This window comes from Lampetra planeri, chromosome 9 (genome assembly GCF_965212315.1).
Source record: "Lampetra planeri chromosome 9, kcLamPlan1.2.h2, whole genome shotgun sequence".
Taxonomy (NCBI): domain Eukaryota; kingdom Metazoa; phylum Chordata; class Hyperoartia; order Petromyzontiformes; family Petromyzontidae; genus Lampetra; species Lampetra planeri.
Genome location: NC_136115.1, coordinates 1,988,443 through 2,000,671, shown reverse-complemented (window position 1 = coordinate 2,000,671; position 12,229 = coordinate 1,988,443). Strand labels below are relative to the sequence as shown.

Below are 12,229 nucleotides of genomic sequence, written 5' to 3'. Positions count from 1 at the left end.
GCCATAAATAGAGGACCCCGCAACGGATGAGAAATAAAATGACCGATTAAATAAAAGGAGGGTGGGGGTGGGGTGTAAATCGCTGACGTGTGGAGGCTGATGCCGCTCGCTTACGAGTAAGCCTCGAAGTCGCCATTGTTGATGGCGTCGATGAGCTGCTCCGTCACCTTGATTATCTCCTGCTTGCGTGCTGCGGTCGCCAGGCAACCATGCAAGCGAGCGGCGTGGAACATAACGAGGAGCGGGGGGGGAAGAGAGATGAATGCGGGAGGCGAGGATTGTGGCGGTGGAGGGGGGGCGGACAGGAATGGAATGGGTAGCAAGGACAAGAGCGTAAAGCAACAATTGGAATAGGGGGTTAAGCGACAGACGTTTTTTTTATATATTAATATATTCCATGCAGCAGAGGTGTATTATGGCAAACAATTACAAGGGATCAAACAAAATGAATGCAATTAAGGAGATGGCAGTCAATAAGAGGAGTGCAATTCAACAAGTGCAGGGGATGTCGAGGCAGAGCAGTTTAAAATGTAACGTGTGCGGGGAATAAGAGAAAATATCTCAGGTCAATTAAGCGTTCACAAACACGGAAAACCACACAAATTGCACACTGTTAATAAGCAATCACCATGGTTTGCGTTTTTCTGGACATACAAAGCTACTGAAACGTGTTCTGTCAACCCTGTTTACTCTCAAGCATTGTATATGCGATACTCTGGCACCAGGTGTTGAGACAACCGAATGTGTAATTGCTGAGAGATGTAATTAAAAATGCTATTTTAATCTGTTAGTTTTATCTATGCAAAACATCTGGGCTTGGATGACACCTGGGCTTGGATGACAGAACACACCAAAGCAAATTCTACGCTGCACATTGTTTAACAAGAACCTTCACTAAAATAACTGGAGGAATGTGTATGGAGGCAAGGACAGCTACATCACATCACTGAGCCAATACATTGTGTTAAAATGAAAAGGATAAATAACACAACCTTCAAATGAAAGCAATGGTGATGTCTGTCTCAAATAAACAAATCATACCGATATATAAAACCAAACGCAAACACCAAAGGAAGGGGGAGAAGCATGCAAACTATGGCGAGACATTTACGAGTCTGCATACTGAATGCGCAAACACACACAGCAGCAAAATATCTACCTGCTTACTAATCCAGACTCTATTTTAAGCTTCCCATCCATGCTCGAAGCAAATTATTCCACTGGCATTGATGTTATTACACGGCGAAGCCAGCTAACCAAGGCAGACTTTATTTGGCTCAGGCACAGATATGCAAAGCCCGTGGGTTCCGCACTGCAATTCTGTTCTCTCCTCTAACGCTTCCCCCGTCGCCGAGCCCAGCAGCAAGGTGACTTTGACACTATTTTTTAATGGATCATTTAAATACATTCACAGACACACAAATACCTGTTGACATTTCCAAAAACTCTTTCAGCAACTCCGTCACGAGACACCAGCCTACGAACGTGTTGTCCAATTTAGCAAATTTCCAGAGTGCCGAGGAGGCGGCTACTCACCATTCAGCTGACTCTCCATGTCTGTATCCCCCTACTGCCACAAGCCAGCGTGACTATGTGACGCAACAGCCTGGGGGGCTCGGGTTACCCCCAAAGAGCGTCCCTTTTCACAATGGCAATGATACTCGGCGCTGGGTCACACCATAATACAATGCACATTTTCACCAGGCAACACCGGGTATCGGTTTCCAAACTTGTCAAGGATCCCCTATTTTCAAAAGAACCCAATTGGTTTATTAGTCACGGATGTCCAACGCCTCTGCCTCCCATAAAATATGTATTCATAAAAGAAAACTCTGCCTCGGTTCACAAAATGAACTTCTCAACTCCTACAAAACACGTTATAATTATTATTATTGCCAACATCTTGGAGAATCGCCCTAAAGAGTGCTCCTCCCACAGCTTGGCAGGTGCATGCAAGCTTTCCTCACATTCACTCATTCCCCTATGACTTACACTGCACGGAGTTGGAGCGATCGGACTCAGAAAGCTGGAGCGAGTGGCTTTGGGTGGGCTTAACCGTCGGGCTCGTATTAGCGCTAGCATTAGCCAGGGCCGCTGGCTCCGTCCGTTTAACTGCGCTCGATTGCTCTGCACTTTTCGCGGCTGCATGCATCGGGCAAGGAGTGGAGGGAGGAGGGAGCAGTGTGGGTAGGGGATGGGGGGGGGGGGGTGGCGGGGAGTGTGGGGGCATCACACCAATCCAGGCGAGTGTTTTTTTTTTAGGGTGAGGAAAATAAAAGGGTACGGAGGGGGGGTGGAAAGGAAACACACGCACAAAAATGAGCAATGACAAAAAAAAGGAATAAAACTAAACATGATGAGGTACAAAACATGCAGGATAACTCAACTGTGGGTACATGGTGTAATAACCGGCAAATGACCATCGTTATGCAATGATTACTAAACCCAATATATCCGTTCAAAACAGCGGGGTCCTATGAACATGAGCGCTGCTGTAATATTTCACTGTAAGTGGCTCTTCAGCACCGCACACTCATTAATAATTAAGTCTCGACACCAGCACAGGCGTATCATATTTGCAGCACACTGTACAGGGGAAAAACCAAAGAAACACGAAGAGTGCGGCGGGGGACTGCAATCACAATGTGAAGTTATGAGCAGAGACAATTTGAAAATCAATTCAATTTGTTTTGTTTTCATTTATTCCCACATGGCCCTTTAGGTCACATCACTGGATCGCCTCACTTAATCAGCATCTCCCTTGTACGCTGCTAGGCAGCCAGAAGGCGTCTGTCTGCTGGGCACATTTACTCGTATTGTTTAAAAATTTTCAGCTCGCCGTGTTATGTTTGCGCTCGTTATGAAATCGCAAAAATTGTAAGTTAACAGGCGTTTCGGATTTGCGACTCACCTTTCACGTCTTCATCCTCAATTGTAGTATTGCTGCTCTCGGAAGATTCCTGCGTAGAAGGCCAAACAAAGTACAGGCAGTTAATATATATTGTTAAGAAGATAATGCTCCTTTTTTACACAACTTGGCACGTCATATTTGCCTGAACATAAATTGTCAAACATTTAGAAGTAAATTATTTTTTATCGGTGTGAAATATTAAGATCACTTTCAATTCGTGTAATCAGTCATAAAAAAATAACAAGAGTGTTGTATGGTATTGTTACGGTAAAAAGGTTAATTGCTCATGTGAAGCAAATCCTAGAAAAGGAATGTTCGATAAGTGCCAGTTTTAATCACAGGACAGTGAATTTTTTAGCTTTTACGAAATATTTTTTCCCAACTCATGCTCTTCACTAATTGGGGCTACCAATCAGTAAATAGGGTACACATTGGATGTTATTCATAATAAAGTTTTTTGGGTTAGATCGCGTTATTTATAAATGTGTCGTAACCCTCCACCACCCGACACGGCCAATCAGCAAAAAAGTGTCACGTTGACAAAAGACAAATAGTTCACTACTTTAGCCCACCGGTGTGTTGAAGAGTGAATCCACAACATTTACATTTTTTTAAATGATGACATCACCCTGCTGCTCTATTTAAAACCGGGAGCAAGTGAGGGCTTCACCATTCTGGCGAATTGCCCGATGATGCTGGATGTAATTACCAGCGAAACGTCGTACTAAAAAAACTCTTCACCACACCGGTGGGCTAAAGTAGTGAACTATTTGTCTTTTGTCAACGTGACACTTTTTTCCCGATTGGCCGTGTCGGGTGGTGGAGGGTTATGACACATTTATAAATAACGCGATCTAACCCAAAAACGTTTATTATGAATAATATTGGTCGCGAAAGCCTACGTGTTAAACTGGATGTTATCTCTGTATGTGCGTGTACAAACAGTAGTGACAATGTAACAATATATGTACTATGACACACAAATGGACTAAAGGACAAATACAATATGAGGCAGGAAAAAAAACCACGTTAAACATTTAGGTTGTTATAAAAAACAACACTGCTGTTGATATAAACAAAAACACGTGTAAGCATTCCACAAAGGACTAAAGGAATGGTACAAAGAAAGCATGAAGGGCAAATGGTAAAAACAAAACAAGTAATGAAGACGTACAAAAAAAAGAGACCTTTTAAAGCAATAAAAGTTAATGAAATTCAATAAGAGACAAATACACCACTGCATGGACACATTTATAAATGATAAAATTAGACCACTATATCTTCGTGTGCGACAATCTTTCGGTTATCTCTCCTTGGAAGAATTAAACATCTCACCAGAATTGTTTTATTATTTTGTATTCTTGTTGCTGTAAACCCAAATGGTGGGTTTGCATACAGTTCAACAAATCGTCGTATTAAACATCAAAGTTCAACAAAGGGTATCCAGTTTTTTTTTTTACTACATGTCAAACCAAAATGTCTCAACTGTACACGAAGAGCTGCCATGTCCAAGTACAGTACACGACATATCGCTAAGTGGGAAATCCGAAATATCCGAGTTGCAAGGTGGCAATGTTACGGTAGTCATGCTGCACAACGTTTAGCTAGTGGCCATGCCTTTAAAGAAAGAGATGCCTCGGTCATACCAACTCCATGCGATTGGCTTTGAATCGGTGCTTCGTGATCAGCAATCCTCAACCGTCACTTCAGTTTAGCCTTTCCTTGGCTGCCAACTGCGAATCTGTACTTGTTACCGAGTTCATCCTCTCCACTCGCAAGTAAAGAAGGCACAGAAGGCCGGAGTGAGCAAAAGCAGCGGCGACTGAGAACTGTTGGTGCACAGCTTAGTACTTCATGCGACCGCATGAAAATTAATAAAGACAGACCTGGTTACGGTGTTTAATCTTAAGTCTGATTTATATTTCTTTGAAAACGTGATGGGTGAGAGTAAGCTGTTGTGTGCATTCACACAGGAGCAACTTTAGACTTGTTTTGACAAGGCAAGTGTCTCTTTAAAGTAAGCACAACTGTGAAGAAAATAAACATGCACAATACATAATGAATCAAAGAATTTAGGAAAACCTTTGTTTTTTAGTTCAATCGGAGCAACTACTGCACCATCCATTATATTTTAAATGACCTTCTGTCACCGCATGTTTATATCGTTTATTGTTGAGAAATGTCCACAATGGAAAATAAAGGCTTTCCATCCTTTTTGCAGAGTAATGAGAGAGCAATTACAAGTTCATTCACGTTCCAGCAAAATGCATTCATGTCACCAGGACGATGGCTCACTCCAACAAGATGCACATTTCCCCCTCATGCAAAACAATGCATCCTTTCGTGGCATTGTTAACAGAAAAACAAACCCATGCCTCCACATGCCGCGTATGGAAAGTGTCTGTTGAGATATTATCCTATCTAACACGACTCTTGAAAATCACTGCTCCAGACGTCACATGGCAATGCATATTTTTGAGCAATTTTAAAGACTAAGAAAATATGAGTGTTATTTTGATTTAAATGAAGACGAGTCGAACAAAATAGGTCAAACAATCCAATATAGGGCTGCCAAGAATAATTCATTGTGATTAACTTCAGAGACAGCTGAGTATTCACAAAAGTGAAATTAAATCTGGTGCAATATGGCACTTCAATAGTCAAGTACAACATTGCACCTATGACGAGATTGTCAACTAATTTTTTTAATATTCACACTCATATCAAAGTTTCTGTTTTTTTAGCAAGCATAATTATGAAACAGAGATGACATCATTTGGTGTCGATAATTTGTTTTTATTTATGGATATTGTTGGTGCAATAAAATATTGGGCGATCAAATCAATAATTATTCAGTGGATTTCTTTGGGGGCATTATTTATATTGTGATGCTTTAACAAATATTTTTCTCTCAGAAGCCTACCGCATTCTTTAAAAATGTGAAAAACAAAAGTATGCTTTGCAGACAATTTAAAATGTGAGCAAATAAAAACCTTGGACGGTTGAACAAAAAACGTAACGCAAGAAGCCAGCCAACACACACACACACCCCCAAGCATGGCAGTAATGCGTGATTACACACAATGATAAATTCATAGTTTTGGTGTCTAAATGTGAAGTCAACCCCCCAAAAGCGATGCTGCTAATGTGGACAAGGAAGCACTCAAATAATAATTGGTGACTTGTGCAGGACAGACTTTGATCCCCTGCTGGGCAGTGGTCAAAGTTTATAGAATGAGACCATGGACAACACCATGGCTTACAAAAAAAATACCTTGGCTCCATTTGACGGATTGTGGATAACAGTGGTCTGAGGCTCCTGAAGAATGAGTGAAGTAGACAAGAGGGTTAAGTAGAATACCGGTTGTATTTAATCCTTCCTAATGTGCCAAAAATGCATTCCGTGGCCAATGCCAACTACAAGTCCCCTACATTAGTTTCATCTGTGCTAAAACAGGGCTGTGATTTTCATGAACATTTTGTGGTGTTAAAACCGTCTGGGTCATGTATATGGACACAAAGGGTGCTTCGTTCGTTTGCGTGCAAATAAAGTGGGATGTGCATCGCAAATGCATGCATTACCAGCCGTTTGTTTTACCCTTTACCATATCAAATGCAAAAAAGCTTAAGCAATGACTAAACCCAGCTAGATAATTTGAAGTGCTCATTTTTTTTTTACAAAATTGTACTCATTTTTTAGCGTACTACTACTCGGGAGACTTTAATTTGAAGAAACATTTAAACGTTTTGGCTATTTTATACAATGCCAAATGTCTCCAAAAAAGAAAGATGTGTAATTAAAATAAAATGAGCAGTTCTGTGAATTTGTACCAATACTGTTTATTCAAGTCACCTTACTTTGTGCTCAGACGTATACAGAAAGAACACTGACACACTACCGAATTCTTACTCACTTTACAATAAAGGTAATTACACTTGAAAGACGACTCATCCCTGAAGTCTGGTCATTCAATGGATGGCGTGCAATCATGCAAGTGTAAGACTGTTATTACAAGTACAACATTTTTGCAAGGTGTATTTTTTTTATGCAAAGTTTAAAATAAAATTAAATGCCATTGAGCCAAGGTCAGTTTTAAAACTAGGATAAAAACTAAAAGGCAAACAAAATAAATAAAGTTTGTAATAAATAACATACACAAATCGCCTTCTATAACGATTTCAACTCACTTAGCGCAATTACAAAGTTTAGTATTGAATATACCAAAAGCAAAATGAATATCGGTGTGTATATAAATTATCATTATTGATTGATGAGTGGATTAGCACTGTCAGCCACCATCATAAGCAGTGGAGATCAAAATTAGTCAATTAGAGAACTGTGAACAAATGCAGCGGCTAATCAAATGATGAAAAATGGCATTTTCATTGCAAAAAAGTTATGATTTAAGATTCAGATAAATACACACACACACACAAACGTGTGTGTGTGTGTATATAAAATAGAGTTTTCACGTTAAAAGAATAATATAAAAAAACTAAAGTCACAAAAGCCATGCAAAACTATCAACATATGTTGCTACTCTAAAGTGAACTCATGGTGCACTGTAAAACAAATCCCAACGTGAAGGGAGGAAAACTGGAGGATAAATCAATATTCATCGCAAATAAAACACGGTTCAACCAAATTACTTAAATCGTTAAACAACAACGAAAAACAAACCAAACCAGCTAGGGCAGACGGAGGAAAATAAAATTCCCCTCGCGTTAACAATAAACCCTAACAAAAATGTTAGAACTGCGTGACAACGTTACACTACTTCATAGAGAAAATAAAGGGAATTAATGAACCCAAATCAAACGTAAAAGAAACACAAGCATGCAGTACCAGTGCTGGAGAAGGGGAGCCCTCTTTCCCACTGCTCGCTACACTGGCTGCTGTGTTGTTCTGCTGTCGTGGCAGAAAACGGTGCGTTAAAATACTTTTACTGCTCAACGCCATCCCCCCCCCTTGCCCCACCTGGGGAGATAAATGGCTCCCCCCCCCCGCTGCAGCAGCAATGTGCCCGGTGAGAGTTTTTAACTCGGCTCTTACGCTCGTGAAAATGCGTTCCGTTGTCCTCAGCATTGACTTAACATTTTGTGCGTACGCATTTGTTTACCCGCAAATTTAAATCTTTTAGCAAAAAAATACATTCAATAGCATTTCCACCCCTGCCTTCATCCCCCGGGTTTAACTACAATTTTACGTAACGCTGCATAACAATCGGACAAAGTGGTTCTGACATAACTTGACGGCAAGCTGCAATTCAAATACATGAACCTGCACAGGAATAACTTTCAAAAGTTACACTTTGACCCCGTACAGTATTATTGCAGACAGATTGGATGACTTTACAGTGGAAAAGTGGAAAACACTACTTTGGATGGGTTGTCATGAAAACGCGTACATAATAAAAACAAAACAAATATTGACGTTATTTGGTAAATGAGAAAACAAGAGTAAAGAAAAAAAACAATGAAACAGAAACAGCTAAATACACCAAGTAAAAAATCAAACACAAAGTGAAATGAATGTTCGCACATTGTGCCCGAGTGTTTTCCATTCACTTCAGGCTTCATGGTTTGTTACAGACTACATCATAGTATGATTTTACTTGTTATAACTCATTTAAAAAAATCTAATTATGTATAGGAAGAAACCCCTCCGAGTGCAACCGGCATTCTGTTTGCATGCACGTGCAGAAATAAACGGCACCAAAACTCAGGGTCGTTGTTGGGAAGGAGGAAGAGGAGGAGGGATTTGGGGGTGGACTTTTTAAACAAAACAAGAAAAGCGACGCACCAAGTTTTGGCATGCGAGAGACACATGCGATGTCACGACACGGCAAGGCAACGGCTGGGAGGACGCGATGAAAAGGGTGTGAAAGCCACGATGCAATTCCAATCAAAAAAGATGGGACAGGAATGGACAATATCTAGCAATATATGTTTAAAAGGACAATTAATGAATCATAATTTAATGTTTTTTTTCTCTCATTTTTTTTTACTCACAAATATTTGTTTTTGTTAATTTACACTTGTTACTATTTGCTATTGTTTTTGAAAACAAGATGGTTCTCAACAGTACCTGAACACTTGCACTGGACTTCCGTTTCTGAATGTAAACCCCCCACAAACCCCCGAGTAGCAGAATGTCGAAGGGGGGGCGGAAGCAGCGATATCAAAGAGCAAATTGTAGCCGTTAGTCACATATAAACCACACATGGCAGCACGGCAAGAAGGCTTTTGGACTGACGGCAAGCGCAGCCTTGGCAGCGATGTTTACAATTTGGAACGAGCGATTTACAAAAGTAAGAATATCCATGAGATATATAACAAAAAACAATACTGCGGTAGGCTCGGCTTGATTATCTTAAGCTGCAAGGCTGTAAGCGTGCTCTTTTGTAGACGATGCCTTCATACCTTGTTGCATGCTGACATAGCAAATAAACCCTCTCAGTATTAAGTGCTTAGTGTATTCGAAGAGTATACACAATGCACTCCATGGAATCATCTAAATACAGCAGCATTCAAGTGTGAACTAGATTAATTTCCGTATTATATTGTGAAAGGGAAAAGAAGAGTAAGGGGTATATTTAATTATTCCATGTAGAGCATTTTTTTCTCCTTTCATTTACTTGGCATATGCGTTAGGTTTGTTAAAACTGTACTGTGTAAGGCAGTGGCCTCATGAGTTTTATTCTTTTCATAAAGCACTGAAGAGAGAATTTAAACAAAGGCACATTTCTTTTTTTTTAAGTAGCACATATAGTTGATATGGTACACATGGATAGTCATTGTTAAATACATAAAAGTATAAACAAAAGACTAGGTTTACAGTGACATCAAACAATCACAGCAAAGACATGCAAAATGTGACGTTTGTCGACAATACCCAGCGTGTTATTTGTCACATTCAGAACTTTCCTTCACATGGCATTGGATTAATAGCCCATAATATATATTTCATAAGCAGCACTAAACAAACAGCATATTTGCAAGCCCTTACGACAACCTCAAGGCCATTACGCAATATATTAACACAGATGATAAAACCATTAGGATTTAAACATTACATTGCTGAAATGCTGAGCATGTAAAGTTAAGCACTGAGCACAGCGTGAATTTTGCTGGCTCACCTTAACGCCATCCTGAGTTTTCTTGTTCAGAAGACTCTTGGCTGCTACAAGGGAACACACACCGCACCATTAGTAACGTGCAATCAATGCTATAAACTGCAAGCAGGAGGGAAAAACCCAATATCAGTAATATTACACAATTTTTCTCATTCCATTCGGACAATCTGTTGAAAATGTATTAACGAAACGATTGTACACATAGGTAAAGTCACGTAGAAGGGAAATAATAAAATAATAAAAAATAAAACATTATTAAATACAATTCTCACGACGTTTTGGCCACAACGCAAGCAGCCGTCCTCAGGTGAAGATTTAAAGCTTTCGTGACTGTCTTTCCGACAGACCTGTTCTTCACCTGAGGACGGCTGCTTGCGTTGTGGCTGAAACGTCATGAGAATTGTATTCTATTATGTTTTATTTTCATTATTTTATTATTTCCCTTCTATGTGACTTTACCGAAAGAACCAAGAAGATTAATCCCTGCAGACACGAAAGCTTTAAATCGAAATTGTACACATAATTTATTCATTGCAATAATGCTAATCGAGTTTGGGGAAAAAAAGGCTAAATTTCAAAAGGAATCGAATTTTAAAAGATACATTAACTTTGAAATGGTCACAGCCAACAAATCATCCCTTACAATAGAAATCATATGAATGGATGACTTGGGAGAACAGCATGATCATCAATAAAGAGAGGTCCACAATCTCCACAGAGAGCATTAGCTGACGTCATAAAGACACTGCGTTGATGAACATGACGTAAACGTGCATCGACAAAAACTATAAGGGGGCACCTAAAATGTGACCGTATCCCAAGATGCTGTACAAAAATTGCATGAATACTTGTTTTAAAGAGGGGCAACCAGGGGGAAATATTTACTGCAACAGGGGGGAGGGAGTCAAATACAACAGGAGCAGCAGAATAAAATAAGCAACCTCCCACCGAGTTCCTTACCTTGGACAGGAAGTGCATCCGCGAAGGGTACAACAGAGTACAGTTGGTTGGAAACATGGGAAAGGAAGAGAGACAGACATAGTTTAGTTGACTGTTTAATCTGCAGAGAAGACCTGGGCAAATGCAAAATGCCACGACTGAATGAAGGTGCACCGTGGTCCAAATGTAAGAGAGTTGTATGAATTTTGTGTTTCCTCATGCAGAGTTGGTGAGCACTTTTAAAATGCCCTCCAAGAGTGATTGAAAAACCATCATGCGTAGCACAAAGCAAAGACATCCACCACTAAAGGTTGCACAACAGTCAATTGTGGACATGCAATGTCTTCTTGGTAATCTGCACCATAGGTAATTGAAATTACTGAAAGTATGTTCTTCCCTCCCCACCACCATCCCATTGTTTTAACATTCAAATGCCCTGCCAAAGTTAAAACATGTGCACAAGAACTGTATGAGCAAAGAAAACCTATCAACAGAGTCTCTAACAGAACATAAAACCTGTGGCAAGGAAAACATATTCACATTTAACCATGCAGTTTCATGCAGTCATTTAACAAACTAATCACTTGGCATTCTTAATGGATATCTGGTATGAGTCACAGGTTCACTTTGTCAGGCAACATAATTCAGTACAGTATGGTCTTTGCGAACAGGCTATGTTACAAATTGAAATATTTATAGCTGGGTAAAAACAGAACCACAACCTTCACCCGTAGCTAAAGCCATCATCAAATTCTACACTCTGTGTACGTGCGCATACATATGTTGCAGAGTTTTTCAGTCTTCATTTGGAAATCTCATGTTTCTGCTAAGTGAGTCAATACCACAGTATAAGTCTGGGTGACATTAAATAGTTGCTTAATGTAGGGCAGGGCTTTGATATTAGTATTAACATTTCTTTTTAATGGTTTATTTCAGCCACGCAGGCTATAATTATAATATCCATGTCTTCTGCAGATACGAGGTATTATGTAGCAGTTAGCAATTGCAGCCACTGTTAGCCAACACTCATATTCAGGTTTGCTCTGCCATACAATACTCAATTGAAATAAAAAAAAGGTTACACCTGGTTTGGAAGAACAAATGACACGGAGCTGTGGTTAAGTGGCTTAATGACAAATATTTAACTAAATGTAGCACTGCAAATGCTTGTGGCCATCTTGCAATAGTAAAATAGACATTAAGCCAGCAAAATACTTGTAAGTATTTGAGCTTATAATGTAAA

The 12,229-nt window shown here is 39.8% G+C and overlaps 1 protein-coding gene across 5 annotated transcripts in view; it reads right to left on the bottom strand.

Moving 5' to 3' along the window:
• LOC144720555 (calcium/calmodulin-dependent protein kinase type II delta chain) overlaps positions 1–12,229 on the bottom strand; it is a 70,972-nt gene that overhangs the window by 5,882 nt on the left and 52,861 nt on the right. Inside the window, exons 14-20 of one of the 5 annotated variants that reach the window (XM_078597351.1) lie at positions 10,051–10,094; positions 9,000–9,026; positions 7,758–7,820; positions 6,186–6,230; positions 2,912–2,960; positions 1,993–2,142; positions 115–190 (exon numbers count right to left, since the gene is read on the bottom strand). In XM_078597351.1, coding sequence (XP_078453477.1) covers positions 115–190; positions 1,993–2,142; positions 2,912–2,960; positions 6,186–6,230; positions 7,758–7,820; positions 9,000–9,026; positions 10,051–10,094 — 454 coding nt within the window. The remainder of the gene's footprint in view (positions 1–114; positions 191–1,992; positions 2,143–2,911; positions 2,961–6,185; positions 6,231–7,757; positions 7,821–8,999; positions 9,027–10,050; positions 10,095–12,229) is intronic. The other 4 variants (XM_078597346.1, XM_078597347.1, XM_078597348.1 and 1 more) reach the window with 4 other exon arrangements.